Raw genomic sequence first — 21,414 nt, 5'->3', positions numbered from 1 at the left:
TCCAAGTCACACACCATCCCAACTTAGAAGTATATCGCCGATCCTTCATCGTCGCTGGGTCAAATTCCTGGAACTCCCTACCTAACGGCACTGTGGGAGTACCTTCACCACGCGGACTTCAGCGGTTCAAGAAGTTGGCTCACCAACACCTTCTCGAGGGCAATTAGGGATGGGCAATAAATGCTGGCCTTGCAAGCGATGCCCACATCCCATAAACGAATAAAATAAAAACATTGTTTCCTACTAGCCGCATGTTTTCATCATGTAGATGCACAATAATTTTAGATAATTGTAAAATTACAAACTGAGAATGATATAAGCCTGCAAAAAGTTCTGGTTTATTTTGTATGTCAATTTATACATTTTTCTGGCTTGACATCCATTTTTCCTCATACCTATCCGTGAATCATTTTGGGACATCAGTTACGTTAAAAGGCAGTACAAAAATGCAAGTTGTTGTTAAAAGTAAATAGCAAGTTTTTGTATATCAAAACAAAACAAAAAGCTGAAATTGGGCGCTCAAGAGCAAAAATGTCATTTAGCCTCAGAGGATCAAATGTTTTTTCCAGCTTGCAAAATATCGATATTTCCTGTCCCAGCTACAAGAGCCCCCTTTGGTAAAGCACATTTATAATGTTGATTATCAAGTACAGTAGAAGCAGAACAATGTACATGCTCAAATCTCAGTATCAAATTAGCCAGATCTGAGAGTTTATTGAAAAAAGCAACATAAAATACTATAGGCTCCAAAATAACATGTGACAATTAAAATTGCTGGCCTGCTCTACAAGTAACTTTTCTTATGTGTGACATGCTTGGTTCAGCCTAAATGCTGACGGTGCTTGCATGAAGAGTACTATTGAGGAGGGTTTGAATGTTTGCGTGCACATATCTACAGAAAAGAATAAGCAAGGGATTACTCTTATTGGAGTGAAAATTGGGATAATAGCCTCGGCACCCAGACGCCAAATTGTGACCTATCCCATTGGTGTGCATACATTGCGGTGACAGACTCAGGGAATCTTAGAGGAAGAGACTGCAGAGAGTAAATACTCCTGCATCCAAATTTATCTTAAAAAATTTTAGCAATAAAAATACATAAGCAATATATCCACTGAAAGGCTAAATATTTTCCAAGAATTGTCATTTGCAAAAATATACCTGGTATCTTTGGCTTATATCATGTGCCTTGAGAATTGCATTCTGTGGTACATTTTAATATATAAGTAAATCATGCTATTTGGAAGAAATGACTCAAAGACCCCATTTATAATAAAATATTTTCCAGCTATACACAAAAATAATTTCCACGTACAGCCTTGTTTTAAAAAAAGTGTTGAGTACAGACTCAATGGCCGCTGACCTTGAAGAAAGCTATCCGAAGAGATCACATACATGGGATATATGGCACAGAAAAAGGCAATTCGGCACAACCAATCCATGCCGGCGTTTATGCTCCACTCGAACCTCCTCCCGTCTTTCCTCATCTAAACCTATCAGCATAACCCTCTATCCCCTTAAATGCATCTATACTATTCGCTTCAACCACTCCCTGTGGTAGCAAGTTTCACATTCTCACCACTCTTTGGGTAAAGAAGTTTCTTCTGAATTCCCTATTGGATTTCTTGGTGACTATCTTATATTGATGGCCTCCAGTTATGCTCTTCCCCACAAGTGGAAACATTCTCTCTGTATCCACTCTATCAAAACCATTCATAATTTTAAAGGCCTCTATTAGGTCACCCCTCATCCTTCTTTTTTTCCCCCAAGAGAAAAGAGACCCAGTCTGTTCATCCTTTCCTGATATGTATACCCTTGCATTTCTGGTATCATCCTTGTAAATCTTCTCTGCACCCTCTCCAGCACCTCTATATCCCTTTTAGAATATGGCGACCAGACTGCATGCAGTACTCCAAGTGTGGTCTAACCAAGGTTCGATACAGATTTAGCATAACTTCCCTACTTTTCAATTCTATCCCATTGAAAAGTAGGGAAGTTATGCTAAATCTGTATTGAACCTTGGTTAGGACACACTTGGAGCACTGCGTGCAGTTCTGGTCGCCATATTCCCATATTCCAACAGTGACTACACTCCAAAAGTACTTCATTGGCTGTAAAGCGCTTTGCGACATCCGGTGGTCGTGAAAGGTGCTATATAAATGCAAGTCTTTCTTCCTTTCTAGAAATAAACCCGTGTGCTTGGTTTGCTTTTTTTTTATGGCCTTGCTAACCTGTCGCAACTTTAAGTGATTTGTACTCCGAGATTCCTTTGTTCCTCTACTCCACCTAGACTTGCACCCTCCAAGTGATAAGTGACCTCCCTATTCTTCCTACCAAAATACCTCACATTTATCTGTGTTGAACTTCATTTGCCAATTATTTGCCCATTCTACAAGTTTATTAATGTCCTCCTGTAATTTGTTACAGTCCTCCTCAGTATTGACTATCTCCCCCAATTTGGTATCATCCACAAATTTAGAAATTGTGTATTTGATTTCAAAGTCTAAATCGTTAATGTAAATTGTGAACAGCCGTAGTCCCAGCACTGATCCTTGAGGAATACCACTACCCACCTTCTGCCACTGTGAATAGCTACCCTTTACTCTCTGCTTTCTGTCTTGAAGCCAGCTAGCAATCCATTCTGCTACTTGTCCCCTGACTCCACATCTCTGACCTTATTCATTGGTCTATTATGGGGTATCTTATTGAAGGCCTTTTGAAAATCTAGATAAATTACATCTACTGCATTACCATTGTCTACTCTCCCTGTTACCTCTTCAAAAAAATTCAGTAAGGTTGGTCAAGCAAGATTTTCCCTTTTGAAATCCATGCTAACTATTCATTATTATACTTTTCATTTCTAGATGTTCTTCTATTCTCTCCTTTAGTAGGGATTCCATTATTTTTCCTACTACCGATGTTAAGCTGACTGGACATGTTCTATCCCCGTTCATAAATATAGGTATCACGTTAGCTATACGCCAGTCCTCTGGCATGACACCCTTTTCTAATCAATTATTAAATTTGTGTAGTAATGCTTCTGCTACCTCTTCCCTCGATTCTTTTAAAATGCGTAGATGCAATCCATCCGGGCCATTGGTTTTATTCTCTTTGAGTTTGATTAGTTTATTTAATAAATCCCCTTTTTTATTTTAAATGTACTTATCTCATTGCTCATCATCCAATGTTATGTCCACCTGTTCTATCTCCTTGGTAAATACCGATGCGAAATAATGATTTAATATTTCTGCCATTTCCCTATCATTGCTTGTGGTATTGTTTTGTCCATTCCCTTAATGACCCTATTCCCATCCCAACCTTCCTTTTTTTTATTGATGTGCCTGTCAAATATTTTACTATTTTGTTTTATGTTCCTTGATAATTTAATTTCATAGTTCCTCTTTGCCTTCCTAATTGTTTGACTTCTCTCCTACTCCCTTTGCATTCTCTCTTATCATACATTAAGTACATAGACAGCAAAGGAGTGAATGCCTCTTTCCTTACCATCAATTGCTCCCTTATGTCTTTATTCATCCAAGGAGTCTCATTAGTGTTTAGTTTATTCTTTCCTTTTAGTGGAATATATTTTTCCAGCACTCTGTTGAACACCATTTTAAATGTTTCCCAGTCGTTCTACATCATTGCCAATATTGTTGCCCATTTTATCTTCCTAAGTTCTATTCTCAGCCCCTCAAAATCAGCTTTTCTCCAATCTATTAACCTGTTTTTTGTCATTCTTATGTCCTTCTTTATCATCTTAAAGTGTATATATCTCGCGATCTTGGTTATGAAAACTTTAGTTTCGCGACGTGTTATTGATTGTAGTGCTGTCAATAGGGGATCCCTCGTGCGATGCAGCAGTGACGTCATCAAGCTGTCTAAGCAGCCAATCACATTGAAGAATTCTCACAGACAGCAAACCAGGAAATGAAAAGCACTGATTATCTGCACTTTTTAAAAATGTTAGAGAACAAAAGAGAGATTGGGACATACAAATGAGGTTAAGGTATAAACTATGAACAAACTTTATATATTTTTTTAAATATCTAGTAATTTTTTTTTTTTTAATCAGACTGGAGAAATTTGTCATGCCACAAATATAAATTATTTTTTCTGGGCCAGAACGGTTGTTTAGCAGTCAATATGCTGTTAAAACCCTAGTTACACCTATTCCAACAAGGCTGAACATTTAATGGGGGTATTTAACAGTGATATTAGCACTGAAAGAGTAAATTTTTCAGCAGTTCCACTGATTTCACGGATTGCCAACTATGGGGGGGGGGGGGGCGGTGTCCACAGCGCAGCCGGTGTTGGAACAGTGCATGACTTCAGAATTTCTGCGTTTAGATGCGTATGCGCCAAATCCTGAAGTTAGTCAGTTTCAGAGGGATAATGACAGCGAATACTGACAGTTCACCAAGGAGGAGATTATTTATTTACTTCTAATTTTGCTATTGTGCGTCAGTAGGATGAGATAAATGAAAAGATAACTCAGTTGAGATTAATAAAGATGGTGATTCTTTCAACAGTAGATAAGACTAATAATTTAGAAACCACAAAATTAAACACCATCTCTTTCACATCGCCCGACTCTGCCCGTCTCAGTTCATCTGCTGTTGAAACCCTATTCAATGCCTTTGTTGCCGCTAGACTTGACTAATCCAATGCTCTCCTGGCCATCCTACCATCTTCCACCTTACATAAAAACTTAAGCTCATCTAAAACTCTGCAGCCCGTATCTTAACTCGCACCGAGTCCTGTTTGTACATCATGCCTGTGCTCATTGGCCTACATTGGTTCCCAGTCCTGCAATGCCTCAATTTAAAAATTCTCATCCTTGTTTTCAAATCTCTACATGGCCTCGTCCTCTCATTATCTCTGAATCCTCCTCCAACCCTACAAGCCTTCGAGATTCTCTGTGCCCCTCCAATTCTAGCATCTTGCGCATTCCCGATTTTAATCGCTCCACCATTGGCGGCAGTGCTTTCAGCTGCCAGGGTCCCAAGCTCTGGAATTCCCTCCATAAACCTCTCTGCCTCTTTACCTCTCTCTCCTCCTTTAAGACACCCCTTAAAACCTACCTCTTATCTGTCCGGATAGCTCCTTCTGTGGCTCAGTGTCAAATTTTGATCATTAATGCTCGTGAAGTGTCTTGGAACATTTTGTGACATTAAAGGCCCTATATAAATGTAAGTTCTTGTTGCTCTGGACTCTGATCTTAGCTATGTTTGGCTTATTCTATGTGAAATTTCAGTAAGCATGCTAACTTCTTAACTAAGTTAAATGGTACTCATATAATAAAGTTATTCCTCATACACAATTGTTTACTTATGATAATATGACATAACATTATTTTTGAGCCATAGAATCATCATACATTTTGTCCTTGGGTTGGTCTAGTCTAGGGAGAACATTCTGAGTTATATAAATCTAAGGTGAAGTACTGGTGGTTATAGTTCTAGCACTGGTGGTGGCACTGATAAATGAAGAGTGCTGCAGCACTTGTTTACCAAACAACATTAAAGTGTATTGGCTTAAGTGTGAGTTATCCTAAAGCATATTGGTACGAGTATGCTAAATAAGCCCTCTGACAACACTTGCCTGGTTAGGAACAATTCAGATTTCCTTCAGCACATTCCATTCTTGCTATTGTTAGATATACAAAAGTCAAATAAACTGCATGCATCAAATTTGTCAAACAACACAAGTGCAGAGGTTGCACATTTTTCTGTCAACAACCTGCATTATTCTGATATTTATTAAAATGTTTGAGCATAGTTTTCAATTCTGAACCTATATGTGCATTAACTTGAAAATAGGCATAATCATGAGCTACCCAGTGCATAATATATTTAAACAGGTTACTTAGTTATTTGTCATAGCTACAGTGCACATACAAATCACCTATTACCAGTGGTAAAGAATTCACAATACCAAAATAGCAGACAACATACAATCTGAAGATATTGCTGAAGCAAATGCCTTTAGAATTCAGGATTGTAGTGATTAATTTGGCAAATCATAAATGGAGACTATATAATATATATCCTTTAAAAATACTACAACTAATACCATGAACTCCAGGTCATAGTATTATGTGGTGGGAAAGGAATCAGAGGATAGCTAGGCAACAATGAATCACAAATGAAACACATTCTTTGATGTTATTGTGGCCTAGTAATTTAAAATGAAAAAGGTATTGTAGAGAAATGATTATGCATCCTAAATCAAGTTACCTGCTGCATTGTGGAACAAGTAAAGGAAGGGTAATTGTATTAGATTAGATAGCTCCAATGTGGAGCCAGCACAGATACATTCCTGAGAGGCTGAATTCTAGGCAATGCACGATGCTTTTGAATCATTTTGTTTAAAGTTTGAGTGCTGATGTAAATGAGAGAATGGTTATTGAGCTCAACTCTAAAGGAACTGAATTTTCATGATGGCATGTGATTTGCACACGTGTGCAGTTCAATTTTCTAGTCATGTTCTGCAAGTTTGCACAAAAAGTCCAGGAGGGAGTGAAAATGTCAGTTTGAGCAGATAATGAGTGCTAACAAATTACCTGTGCTAATTATCACAATTTTGTGTAACACATGTTTAATTTATAGAAGTGGTTTATACCACATTCAACTTCTACCAGAACCTTTTCAAGCCATTCAGAACATGAACACTTGCATAACAAATCTGAAAGCATCTTTTTTAAAAATCCTGAACAACCTTTATTTTATTAGGTTTATATGTTAGCCTCAAGTAGAAAACCGACTAGGACTAGACAGATAGCATTTTGGCAGTCTTAGGAAACTTTCTAAACAAATTCATCCTTCAAGCTTCAGCCTCCATGTTACCATGCAGCACCTGCAGAAAGGTCATCACATGACATTTTAATGTATGTCATGCCACACAGTTCAACGACAAATATAATCCTAAATCTAATGAAGTAGGTAGTGTTTTGAAAATTTTAACATATATGAAATAGGATCCACATTACATATTATATAAATAGAATACATACAAGAAGCCAATGATTGACACAAATTAAACCAGTGTGTTGTTCTGACAGTTACCACATGATTTTGTTTAGCCCATCAGTTCCCACTATGTATCTATAGATACAATAAATAATCCAGGATATTTCATCAATCATCATCATTTCAGTACTTCAGTCTCTTCCCTAGTATTGTTGGGGCACAATAACTGCTTCAGATCAGGTTCTTTAATGATATACGGTCAGCATTTTGGGCATTTTTTCTTCATTTTTTGTAAAGGCCAAGTTGCAGAGAGCATCACTAGATGCAGAGAAAAACTCCCTTTACATTGCCCAACAGATGAACAAACTTTTAACGCCATCTATCTATACTAATTTAAATCTAGGACCTGGAGATGAAAGGATAATGCACCATTATGTTAACAAAATATATCCAAGAAATCAACAGAAATAGAAAATCATAAGAATGTAAAAGGCAAGGTTCTTAAGGGGTACTGTCATCTAGCAAACATTTTTTTTCCCCCAACATGAGTCTGTTTCAGCAATATTTTCATACTTAGAGTGGTCTATCTTCTTTTACTCTGCTTAAGTTCTTTATGGAAGGAGTGTTTTTCTTCATTCAGACTTTGCTTTGGCTAGAATTATTTATTTGGTTGGGGTGACAGGGAAAGGAAAATGGTTCCTGTTCCTACAACACTCAAGCGTACCTCCTGACAGGTTGACCAAGGAACAACGTTGTCGTCTGTGGAGATGTCCATGGGATGGACCATCCTGCCCTCCTGACAGAGGATAGCATTGATGAGGGCAAGAAAATGGAGGAAAAAGGTGTTACAAAATAAACTACACACACACACACAAAATATTAGCAAATAGTTCTGTAGCAAAGGAAAAACATTTCCTTTTATCCAGTGGAATCACTACATCTCCTGTCATGCAGTTATAATTTAATTAAGCAAACTGGCTATTATTTATTACTGTAAATAAAGTGCACATTTCTCTCCCTATTTTTGCCAGCTTTCATGCAGCTTCTTTCCACAACTGCCTTGCCTTGAGCTAGAAACCTAAGAGTGTCATACAGATTTCTCTGTCATTTTACAACATGTTACGTCTTCTTTCTGCAATGCAATCCAGCTAGCCTGTGCTTTTAACTATCCCAAACAAAGTCCCACAACAGTTTGGCTTATTTGAGCCAAAATGTTGCAAGAAATTATGTTGTGCAGCTACACAGCAAATTGGTCATAATGTAGTCATCCTTCCCAGAATACACCAAGCTGAATCTGCCAACAATACAACATATGTTTCACAGTGCTTGGCAGAATATTCAGTTTGTATGTAAACCACTTGCGTTTTTAATTTTTTTAAAAACAAGTACAATAGAAATTTGCATTTCTTTTCAATGCAGAAAATATTATTCAAGGGTCAAAATGGTCAGTTTAATAATTTTTGTACTGTATTTTAATGGAGGATACTTTATAAAATCATAGAAATTTACAGCACAGAAGGAGGCCATTCGGCCCATCATGTCCGCGCCGGCTGAAAAGAGCTATCCAGCCTAATCCCACTTTCCAGAAATGCGATGCGGGTTTCTGTCTCTACTGCCCTTTCAGGCAGAGAGTTCCCCCACCACCCTCTGGGTAAAAAAGGTTCTCCTCATCTCCCCTTTAATCCTTCTACCGATTACTTTATATCTATGCCCCCTGGTTATTGACCTCTCTGCTAAGGGAAATAGGTCCTTCTTATCCACTCTATCTAGGCCCTGCATCATTTTATACATCCCAACTGTGTCTCCTCTCAGTTTCCTCTGTTTCAAAGAAAACAACCCCAGCCTATCCAATCTTTCTTCACAGCTAAAATTCTTCAGTCCTGGCAACATCCTCGTAAATCTCCTCTGTATCCCCTCTAGTGCAATCACATCTTTCCTATAATGTGGTGACCAGAACTGTACACAATACTCTAGCTGTGGCCTAACTAGTGTTTTATACAGTTCCAGCATAACCTCCCTGCTCTTATATTCTATGCCTCGGCTAATAAAGGAAAACATCCTGTATACCTTCTTAATCACCTTATCTACTTGTCCTGCTACCTTCAGGGATCTGTGGACATGCACTCTGTTCCTCTACATTTTTCAGTATCCTACCATTTATTGTGTATTCCCTTGCCTTGTTAGCCTTCCCCAAATCCATTACCCCTCAGTTCTCTGGATTGAATTCCATTTGCCACTTTTCTGCCCACCTGACCAGTCCATTGATATCTTCCTGCAGTCTACAACTTTCTTCCTCACGATCAACCACACGGCCAATTTTTGTATCATCTGCAAACTTCTTAATCATGCCACCTACATTGAAGTCTAAATCATTGATATATACCACAAAAAGCAAGGGACCTAGCACTGAGCTCTGTGGAACCCCACTGGAAACAGCCTTCCAGTCACAAAAACACCCATCGACCATGACCCTTTGCTTCCTGCCACTGAGCCAATTCTGGATCCAACTTGCCACATTCCCTTGGGATCCCATGGGCTTTTACTTTTCAGACCAGTCAGCCATGTGGGACCTTGTCAAAAGCCTTGCTAAAATCTATGTAGACTACATCAAATGCACTACCCTCATCAACCCTCCTGGTTAACCTCTGCAAAAATGTTTTTAATCTAGTAATGACATGACCGTCCCATAACAAATCCATGCTGACTGCCCTTGATTAATCCATGCCTTTCTAAATGACAATTTATACTGTCCTTCAGAATTTTTTCCAATAATTTGCCCACCACCGAGGCTAGGCTGACTGGCCTGTAATTACTCGGTCTATCCCTTTCTCCCTTGTTAGATAACGGTGCAACATTCGCAGTCCTCCAGTACCACACCTGTAGCCAGAGAGGGTTGGAAAATGGTCAAAGCCTCCGCTATTTCCTCCCTTGCTTCTTTTAACAGCCTGGGATACATTTCATCCAGGCCTGGTGATTTATCTTCTTTCAAAGATGCTAAACCCCTTAATATTTACTCTCTACGTTTATCTCATCTAATATTTCACACTCCCCCTACAATGTCTGCATCGTCCCTCACTTTGTTAAACAGATTTCTGGCTCCAAATGACTTCCAAGTCTAAAAAAGGTCGAATTCAATTCTTCATTAAAAACAAGAATATTTTTGTTCAATAACTCAATTGAAATGTGTATTCATGTTTCTAATTTATTTTCCTCCTCAAAATCACACCATTAAGAAGGGGAGATAATCTTCCTGAGGCTTCACAAACATTCTGTAAACTTAGCTATAATGGTACGTCAGTTTTTACTGATTATATTCCAATCAGTTGGTCACACACATGAAAACTGGGAAAGGTGTATGATAAAGAAAAACAATTAGGAGAAATGCATCAATCATTCAAGGATCAAGAGCACTGAAGTACTATTCTTGTAAGCTTGAAGAAATGAACATTTAAATCATACATGCGTCAGTGAAGAGAAATTTTTGCAATGACAGTATACCAGAATAAAACTTGGTTACATGACACAATTTTGTAATTTGCAAAACAGCACTTGCCCAATATTCAACGAAAGCTTACGATGTAGCATACATCACAGTCCTTGGGCCAAAATTGCAAAAGACTTATTAAAAATTATAAATGTACCCAGAGCTGAAGTTTGAAACAAAATCTTAAAACAATGGATTAGTGAAAAGTTCATCACTGTAAAACCATACCTGTGTCAGCACTGGTTTGGCTACAAATGCCACTGCTGTTTGGTACCATTACTGAAGAGGCTGCAATTCTTGAATGATGGTTGGAATGCAAACTATTTCCCAAAGTCATTGCAGACTGATGAAGCAGCCCACAATTGCCACTACCATGGAGCTGTCCGACTAACCCAACAAATTGATTATTTGGGCCCGGACAACTGTGGATTAAATTAGTACTTGTATTTTGGCAAGAAATACCTTCCCCTCTTGTTAAATTTTGAGCCGATAGGTTATGAATGGAACCTGAGTTCAAATTGGTATTTGAAAAGTTATGTTGGTTGGACGAACAAGAAATACCTGTAGTGGAACTACCACAACTAATGCTGCTATTGCCACTGATTTGTGAACTCTGTGAACTCATAGATTGAAGTAACTGAGACATGGTGTTATTCATAGTTATGGATGAATTTTGTCCTTGTTTCCTTAGAGAGTCAATCACAGACTTTGGGACTCCTGAGTTGCCCATCTGAGACTGTTTCAGCATACTCAATACTGTCGGCGTTGCTTGTTTCCGTTTCCTCAAAGGGTCCTTTTGCTGTGCCATGAGCTTGTCTCTCAGTGCTGCACGACCACTCTGACCCTCATTAACTGAAAGAAGCATGTTGGCTGTTGGAGGAAACATGGTTTTTAAAGTGCCGTGTCCTTCACTATTGCCACCACTGCCAACTCCACCACTACTGTTACTACCAGACAGTTTGTTTTGATTAGCTAGCTGTGCTTTGGCTGCTGCTGAAAGTAAACTGCTTGCTGGAAATGAGGCAGCATTATGCTGGTTCAAAATCTGATTTAAGGGCATTCCTAGCAAACCTGGCTGACCCTTTTGTTGTTGTACATTTCCAACAGATACAGATGAAAACAAAGGGTTACTTTGAGGATTTAGAACATTGTTCATCCCAACCAACAATGGATTAGGAATATCTTTGTATTGATGAAGAAGCCCATCAGGCTTGGTAGATGGACTGGATGGCATAGATGGTCGTGGAGAACCCATAGATGACCTTGGTGACCTTGGAGGAACCTTTATCCCGCTGCAGCTTGACTGAGGACCTGCAGGTGGCATCATTAAGCTTCCATGATCAGAGGATGTGGAAGATGACCTTGACCTCTGTGGTGATGCTTCAATTCTTCCCATTACAGGTCCCATCATGTGTACAGGGGAGGTGACCGGAACAGGAGATACAGATGTGGAAGTTGAATGTTGAACCCTTGGTACATGAGTTCCATGGTTTACAGGGCCAGGCTTGACTGTTGGCAATGGTAGGTTGCTTGGCAAAGGGACAACAGCAGGAGGCATGTTTACATTCATCATAGGTACCTGAGAGTGCATGGTTGTCTGGAAATTAGATGTGTTCATAAGTACTGGGTTAGGTTTACTAGGTATGGGGTCAAGGATGCCTAATGGATCCTTCTCTGAGGGCAATGGCTTTTTCTGGAGAGCACATGATGCTGGGGGTCCTTGGGGAGGTTTGTGAAACATAATTCGTGGCATATCCATGTTTGATGAATAATTACAAGAAGGTTTTTTCATTACAGGGCTTTTTGTAGTCATTGTTGGTGAAAGAGGTATAGAAGTCCTACCAGCCATAGCACAGGATGAGTGGGATGAAGAATTCTGCATCAAAACTGTAGGTGGGGAATGGGGAATTCTATTTATGTGAATAGGACTGGAGTTTGGCCCAGCATGAAAGCCTGGATTATTTCTTGTAAACACATCAGGACTTCCCATTGTATCAGTCCTAGGAGAAATAGAACCATCTCCATAGATCTGTGATCCTGATGATGCTGGGCTGGATAGACCACCATGACTTCCACGATATGGAGACTTCTGTCCTTGATCATTACTACCCAGTCTCTGCCTAGAATAACCATGATGCTCCTGTTGGGGGCTTCCACACAGCTCCTGTTGATAAAGCCGCGTTGCAGAATTTGGAATCCCCATCATCGATTTAGGCAGAAATGTATTCTTGTAATCTGGCACTGTAGAATTTGCCATTACTTCTTGTGATTTATTCCTCATTGCTCTTGGAGTTGCAGCCCGTGACTGTACCATAGGAGTTCCACCTAAAAAAACAGAAAAGTAGATTAATCATATACAAGAACATAAAGTCCAGAGTAAGAAAAGACCATTCAACCCATTAAACATGGTTAATACAGTCCTCCACCACCACCTATTGATCCTTACTTTGAGGAACACTATGCTTCTTCTCCTGAAAAAATAGTGCCGTTAATATCTCTATAATCCCAGTAATGCCAACTCTCGCGAATTAACTTTGATTTTCTTTTTCCTCGCCATTGTTTAAATCAGGAAGTTGGAGCAAAGGGAGGATTTCAAGCCAATAGCCAATCATAGACAGACTTCCAGGTGGGGGACCAGATCTTTGTAGTCACATGACAGTGCTGCATTGATTGGTGGTTTCAGGAAGGACATTTTTCCCCGTTGGAACGGAACGCGTCACTTGTAGTTGTACCAGTGAAGCCACCTCTAACGGATGGGCCACAGAAAGTAGCACCAGAGCAAGTGAGCGCGTGCATGGTGCTAACCCGGCTCTATGTCTGTCCCCCTCTCTCTCTCTCTCTGCACAAGCAGCCCGTCCCGCATCAACCCTTCCCCCGCTCCGCCATGCCTGACTTCAGTTGTAAGACACCACAAGTACAACAGCATTTGTTTTTCCCCTCTCCCCACGAAGTTAGCTCGAAGACAGAGTGCTGGTTCTTGGATTGCGTCACTAATATGCATGCTGGCACCCTCCCTCGCTCGCCCCTCTCAAATGGAGATTCGGGTGTGTGTTTTTATTTTTTAACATTTCTTTTCTCAAACGAACCAGAGGGCTCCAGACTAACAGCTCAGGCGGCAGAAAAGGTGTCCAGCACCCTTTACAAATACGCCAGTAAAGAGGGGTCTGGGAGGCAGAATGGATTTTTTTGGAGCAAAAAACATGGGATTTAAAAAATAAAAGTGTGCAGAAATTCCCTTTTAACTTTCAAAAGGGAATTGGATCTATCCTTAAAAGGAAAAAAGATTGCAGGGCTATGGGGAAAAGAGATGGGGGGAGTGGGACTAATTGGATAGCTCTTTCAAAGAGCCGGCGTAGGCACGATGGGCTGAACGGCCTCCTCCTGCGCCATACGATCCTAAAACAATACTTAAATTCATTTAGGTGTGAAACGCAAGAAGTATGGTCATAAAAAAACCCGAAAAAGGCGTTTCCTCCTTTTCCCACATTACAACAGTGACTCCACTTCAAAAGTACTTCATTGGCTGTAAAGCGCTTTGAGACGTCTGGTGATCGTGAAAGGTGCTATATAAATGCAAGTCTTCCTTTCTTTCTTAAATGCCCAGTGAGGCAGGTGCGAAAACTTTGGAGCTTCTTCCATTTATTATTGTACGTTGATCATGCATCCCAGGTTTGTTGCTCTCGTGAGCGCTTCGCTGCACTGCATAATGCAACATTACTTGTCTGCACACCCGCAACAACGTGGACCTCAATCTTATTCAATAGTAGTGGAAGCATCTAAACCACAAAGGGAGCTGAAGCACTTCTGGAATACAACAGGAATTTGGTAAAATTTAATTTTGCTATGTAAACATTACAGGGCTGTCACCATCAGGAAGTGAAAGATTGCACGCCCATTTGAAAATATGGGAGGTGTTTTGTCCATGTAAATGGTGCACACTTTTAAACCAACAGTGGGCACACCTCTCCTGGTTTTTGCTTGCACTTAGTGCCAGTTCTGGAGCACGTTTGTGTTATTTAGCTGCAAACCTGGCCTGTGTCTGTTCTAAAAAGGTCAAATCCAAATAACTGCAGCTATTTATTACATAGACTATATCTATTACATAGACTTACTGCCCAAGAAGAAAAGACTATACAACACTCACAAATTAATCGCAAGATACCTGATTTTTAATGAAAGTTTATCCCAATGATAATGGGTAGGATTTTTAAAACGTTTTTTGTAAAGCATTTTTTGATGCAGTAGTATAATTTTTGCAAAGTGCTGTGTGACCTGTTAAAGATTAAATAAAGCCATTAATGAGTTTTTTAAACCAAACAAACAGCAACTCATGATTTCTTACCAAATCTCATGATTTTTTTTTTTATATAAAGAGTTTCTCTCAATTTATGAGACGGTGGGGTTGGCATTAATGTAATCCTGATTGATCCTGTGCCCTTTAATTGACTCTGAATAAATTTCCTTCTTTGGGAGTCTATTCCAGCAAAGGGGATGGGGAGGAGAGGTGTTACAATTGGCTTCAAAGCTAAAGAAATGTGGGTGCAGGGGGAGGTTTGGGAGAAAGAAAACCAGCTACAATTCTCACTCATGATTGTTAGACAGCAATTCCCGTTGGAAGCGTGGGTGCATAGGCACCAGGTAAGGGCAGGGTTGTGCTTGGATGTGACGGCCTCATGCTTGAATATCCTATGACATTTATTATGCTAGCTTACACATGAAGAATGACCACTTAAGTTGAGGAACTGGATGGCTGCAGCTGCTTCCTGTGGAACTATCACAAACATGAGTTACTCTTTTCAGGAGTGGGGGAGGGGGACATTAAAAAAGAAAAACTAGATAGAAAAAGAAAGAAAATACACAACACAGTATTTTGCTTAAGTAGCCAGAACAGAGCAATAGTCAAAAGGTCTGTAAAAAGTGCATGTCAGTGAAATAAATGGCCAATGAAAAACTCCCATTTGTGGCAGCAATGGGAGTTATCTGACAAAGGTTAAATACAGCCCGCCCCCCAAAAAATCATGATCAGGTAACTTCACTTAGAATATTCTTTTCAATTTTGCAAAGTTTATAACAATGGAACGGTTAGAAAATTAAAATTGGAAATGAAACTAGATTACAAAAACCACACAAATCAAGGCTTCAAAGATATCATTTAGTATAAATAATCTCATTTAGTATAAATAATCACCTCCCTCCTGGTTTTCCTGTAATATCACACTGGTCACTCGCCTTAACAGAACCTCCTTTAGCAGACAGTGGGACAAACAAGCTACAGATATTCCCATACCCTTATCTGTCAACAACACTGAATGCATATTGCAATACCAGCTGCTGCTTTCTCTCATAACCCCCTCCCCATCCGTCAATTTGGGTACAATAGCCTAGTGATTATCCTAGAGGCCGTGAGTTCAAATCCCACTGTGGCAAGCTGGAAAATGAATTCAATAAATCTGTTAACTTGTGGGTTTGCACCAGAAAATGAGCACAAAACCTGCTGGATCGTTGTAAAAACCCAACTGGTTCACTAATGTCCTTCAAGGAAGCAAACCTGCCACGACTATCCAATCTGGCTTTTATGCGACTTCAGTCACTCACTACGCAGTTGATTCTTAATGCCCTCAGGGAAACTGGAGTTGGGCAATAAATACTGGTTTGTCAGCGTCGTCCATATCCCAAGAACAAATGTTTAAAAAAAAGAGACATTTTGCTGTCACTTGTTCCTCCTAGTGGCCAAGAACAGATGGAAATTAACAAACAATTTCAAAATGTTCAAAGTCAGGCAAACCTGGGATTCAAACATGCAGAATCTGGACCATGGGGTTAATATTCTTATTGCTATAGTAAGCAACATCTCAGACTTAAGCATACTTTGATTGAAACTAATACAAACAGAGCTTTCTTCAATTCCAAACAGGTGAAAATGTGTAACTGCAGCAATCACTTTTTTTTTAAACCAACAGCAATTTAAATCTTCATTTTACGTTTTAGCTTTAGTGTCAGCTATTAATATTACATGTTTGGGAGTTTAAAAATAAAGGTTGACAGCAATGCAGATTGTATTTTGGAAATATAAACTAAAATATCACTCAAGGCACAGAGTAATATTAAAAAGTGAAAATGTAAAATGATGGGACTATGTAGCTTTTGGATAATGTAAATCACAATCACACTCACTCCTAAAAGAGCTGGATAATATTTCAGTTTTTGAAAACTTACTTGTTCCACCCCCTGGGCTGGTTAGAAGCAGGGAAGGATGTGGTGCCTCAATACTTTTATGTAGTGTAGCTACTGCAATGATTTTCCGTTTATGGATGCAAAGTTTTGTCAAATCTTCATCAGCTTTGACATCCTCTGCTGTTCTCTGTTTGACAGTTGCTCCAGGATCAAAAGTGAAGACCTAAAAACAGGACAACACTTCTGTTGTTACTACAGTCAGTTACAACATGAATGTTAGAATTGCTGTTGGCCTCAAAAGTAAATTACTTAGGGACACCGTCATTTCATGTACAACCTTTAACAACCATTCAGGCAATCTTGCCCCACTCCATTGCAGATGTGCTCTTGTGCAAAACTACACCCTAGTTTTCTTTCATCAGAGGCTGGAAGCAACATGAGTGATTCAACATACAAACATTTTTTAACCAACTGCTGCAAGCTGACAACTTCTTATTGGCTAAGGGAAATCTAGCTAGCCTGTGTATTAATCAACTGAAGTGGAATTATACGGACAATCTGTAAAAACAGATGGAGACAGATCTGGCACAGTTACCCACAAAGACAATTGATACAGTTGCTCTAAAGGGAACCAGGTCAGAGGAAAAAAATCAACAGTTTGCTTGCATGGTAGCTTTGCATGTGGAGGTTAAACTTTTTAAAATAAAGTGAAGACCACCACTTCTATACTATGTAATCTAATATTCTTCCTTGTCTGTTCAACTTCCATGTACAATTAGGATTACACCAAAGCAGTACAAAAGTTGGTAGTGTTCAGGCACACTTGTAGTACAGCTACACCAAAGCACTAGTTAATCTGAGCTCTAAGATATAAACAATGATGCTTGGTGAAAGTATATCTCAAGTACTTTCTTGCAGATAATTTGAAGAGGAACTTGGCTCATGAAGCACCCACAGCATGAGTAAATTGAATTCTAACTTTCGTGGTGGTTGCTGTTCTGTAAGCTAACTTTAAAAAAAAATTTCCTCAGGATATAGACAACATCAAAAAAGTTACATTTATTCTGTATCCCCAGTTACTCTAAAACGGTGGTAGTGGGCTGCTTTCTTGAACCGGTGTCGTCCTCGTGATAATGGTGCTTCCACAGTGGTGTTAGGTAGGCAATTCTAAAATGTTGATCCAACGATGAACACCACTCGGTGAAAGTATCTCAAATACTAATATATCAAGACAGAAAACGGAAAGGCTTGCGTTGATGTAGCATCTTTCACATCATCAGGATGTCCCAAAGCACTTCACAGCCAATGAAGTACTTTTGAAGTGTGATCACCGTTGTAATGATGGGAAACACAGCAGCCAATTTGTACTCAGCGAGAACTCCGCAGTAATGAGATTAATGACCAGGTAATTTTTTTTAAAGTTGCATGATAGATATTGTCCAGAACACCAGGAGAACTCTCTTGACCTATTTTTGAATAGTGTCACAGAATCTTTGGTGGAGTTGATCGCTGCTTGGACTACAATGTACAAGTGTCATCAGAATCACAATGATTTCCCAGTTAAAAAGGGAAAGTGGAAGGTGGCCTAGGAAAGAAAAAGGAATCAACAAGCTGTGAGTTTTAGCCCAGATGTCTCGATTCCAGCCTCAGATCCTCAACAATCTCTTGTAGGTTGACATCAGATGCATCTCTGGATAAACTCACTTGTTTACAAGGAAATGGACTGCTTTGTGCAGGACAATTATGCATAATGTTGGACCTATTCGTTGATGAGGCTTCTCTCGAGATCCTCCAACTGAGGAGCCTCTTCTCAATCCTCCAACTGGGGAGGTTCTTCTAAATACCCTCTCTCAATGCTGGACAGGAAAAGTCTCATCATCTAATGAGCACTCAGTCTCACCTTTATCCATGGGGTTTCAAGGAAGATAGGTCACTCTAAAGGAGATATTGGTCGCCAGCAGGAAATGGAGGCAGAGGCTGAAGCCTCCATTTTCACTGCATGATTTGGATCATCGTATTAGGCAATCCCCACCTCCTGGTGAGTTTGTCTTCTGATAATGGAATGTGCATCAACGCTATAGTGTGAACACATTTTACTTAGTGGTTTTATGAAGAGCCTTGTGCCAGCACTATAAAAATATGGGTTTCAGCTATTTGCTATTGGCGTAGCATGTAAAGTTGAGCCTGAATCTCGCTTTGAGGTGGAAGCATTTAAGCTGGAAGACTCTGGAGTGCTCAGCACAAGCGATCAGGATCAGGTCCAGGTAAATGTTACATCCTCGAAAAAGCCCAACACCTGTTGAGGGGTTGCCTATGCTTTGATCATCAATAGAAGGGCAGACATGCAGGTACCTCATGCTGAGAATTCTGCTACGACAGAAAGGTACTCTGTAGCTTGCGGCCTTGAATTTCCTCCATTTTTGCACCCAGAGATATGCACATCATGGGCGCATGTTAATTATGTGGCTCAACAGATAGCGGAATTTTGGATGCAAGTGAATGACTACAACATGCTCAAATCTCCTCTAACCTTTGTGGCCGTCTATCGATTTCTGTCCAAACACATCTCCACCCATAAAACTGACCACACCCCAAGTTACAGAGCCTCACATATGAGTTTCCTGCAATTACGCTTGCTCAGAGGCTCTCAAACTTAGGCCAGATTTTCAGCCACAGCAGGAAACAAGTCATTTTTCTGGTGTTTTATTGCAATTTTTGAGTGTTTAAAAAAAAAAAATATCCTCAGAGACCGGCACTGCATTTTCTGCTTCTTTTAAAATATTTTTTATGGCGTAAGTATACAAGTCACATTAAAAACTGAAAAGTTTGTTCAATACATGTGCCTAATGTGCATGAATGATGGTTGGCTGAGTTGAAAATTCAATTTTAAGCTTAAGGAAATAAAGAAAGACTTGCATTTATATAGTGCCTTTCATGACCTCAGGAAGTCCCAAAGCGCTTTACAGGCAATGAAGTACGATTGTTTACGCCCATTTTTTGCGCGTATTCTAATTAGATGGACAGGGAATTGCAGCGTATCTTGAGATTGGGAGAATGGATGCATTTTTGAGTCTATCTTCTGGGATGCGTCCATGCAGGAAATTCAAGGGCTTTATTTGTAGCTATACTCCTGTCACGTTGAACCTCAGGAATCGTATAATGGGCTCTTGAATTCTTTCATGAAAGTATGCATTACCCAAGATGCATCACCTGAAATGTCTGTGGTTATGTCAACACTTAGAACTCTAAATTTTTCTGGCTTAAGGAAACTTCGTCTACACCCAGTGAAAGTAACTGTTTCCATACTATGTTAGGCAAAGGCGCTCTGGTCTTTTTTGAGAAAATTCACTAAATTTTGAGGAATCCCAAGAAATTGGAGACAGCCCTCCTCAACAATGTTTTTATCTGGTATCAAACAAGGCGGCCCAACTCACTTAAAAACTGTAGGCTGCAGTCCCATCCTTTAGACCTTCTACTAATATTGAAGTCTGCATTGACCTAAAAGCAGACTTTATTTTCTGGCTGTCTGCAATTCACCCTCCAATCCAACGAAAAACTGCTTGGCTTTGAAGGCAAGAACTGCGCTTGGTGCAGTTTTTGAATGCCAACATGGTTGCTCCAACTTGCTCTTTTTCCCTAAGGAAGGTAGTTTTAGAACTTAAGAGGACCACAGGTTGAACACTTCCAATTCTAGTCATGGGTGTCCTGAAAAGGAACTGAGATTCAGCAGGTTTGTGACTTTGCTGGAGGTTGTGAGCTATGAAGGAGCTCAATGCCTTCTCTCTAGTCCCAATAGTCAGTAAGTGACAGTACTCAGCTACTCTCTCTCTTGGGAGTGTATTCTACCCAAATCCAACTTCTTCCTGGACCTGGAGCTATGCTTTTTGGAAGCGTCAGAGATTTGGGGACTCTTTGCATTTTGAAGTATCATGCTTGGACATTCTGGTCAGTAGGACAACCTTCCAACACATCAGATGATTATATGCCCTTCTGTACGGTTTGGGACAGGTTCTACAGTTTTGGAAGTCATGACATGTAGGAAACAGGTGCTGATATAATCAGTCATGAGGAAGGTTCTAAGGCATTTGAAGCAAATCTTGAAGCTGAAAGCTGACAATGAGCCAAGACCAAAGATTTGCCAATTGAAACCTGGGGCTTATACTGATGGAGCAAATATACAGTGTCTACTGACTGAGATAATGAGTAATTTTTGAAATTAGAACTTCATTAAAAACTCAATAAACTTTTGAAAAACTTTTAAAGGACTAGCGAAATGTACATTGTAAAACACCATAGTGTAGTAAAATACTAAAATGTGGCAAAAACAAATACTTTAATTAATGTATAGACAGCAATCAACTGTTGTCAACAATAGGAAAGCAAGACTTCAGTTCAATAACAAGGTCTTATAAACAAAATGATAAAAGGTTATGAATTTCTTAAATGGATGGTGTGCCTCTGATATTTTCCCACCATCAAGGGTGAACTAAAACTCCTATTTCTATGTGCAGATTGAATGAAGAATTATCAACATACAATGAAAGTTACCATGGATTGCTCAGATTGCTGTGAGCATGGCATTTTCTGCATGGATAAATGTAAACAGTTCATTCACAAAAAGTGAGTCTTATTTTTGAACTTCTCCCTGATCAGGAGAGTTGGATGGTCTAACCGGCCTTCATGGGCATCATCAAAACTGTTCAACGTTTAGCAGCTAAGTGCTGTGGCAATGAGAGATAGGGCCTCCCTGTCCAATTATCCCCTCCCTTCCCATCATGGCTTCCTGCT

General features: G+C 39.6%; 1 protein-coding gene across 5 annotated transcripts in view; it reads right to left on the bottom strand.

The window, feature by feature from the left end:
• mbd5 (methyl-CpG binding domain protein 5) overlaps positions 1–21,414 on the bottom strand; it is a 236,049-nt gene that overhangs the window by 81,127 nt on the left and 133,508 nt on the right. For 4 of the 5 annotated variants that reach the window (XM_085986680.1, XM_085986681.1, XM_085986684.1 and 1 more), the window contains exons 4-6: positions 16,669–16,849; positions 10,681–12,777; positions 7,693–7,764 (exon numbers count right to left, since the gene is read on the bottom strand). In XM_085986680.1, the coding sequence (XP_085842806.1) occupies positions 7,693–7,764; positions 10,681–12,777; positions 16,669–16,849 (2,350 nt within the window). The remainder of the gene's footprint in view (positions 1–7,692; positions 7,765–10,680; positions 12,778–16,668; positions 16,850–21,414) is intronic. The other variant, XM_085986683.1, reaches the window with a different exon arrangement.

The sequence above is a fragment of the Somniosus microcephalus genome, chromosome 4 (genome assembly GCF_052327205.1).
Source record: "Somniosus microcephalus isolate GS21.2 chromosome 4, FLI_Smic_1.0, whole genome shotgun sequence".
Taxonomy (NCBI): domain Eukaryota; kingdom Metazoa; phylum Chordata; class Chondrichthyes; order Squaliformes; family Somniosidae; genus Somniosus; species Somniosus microcephalus.
Note: the sequence above shows the minus strand (reverse complement) of the source record. Positions and strands in the feature narration are given on the sequence as shown.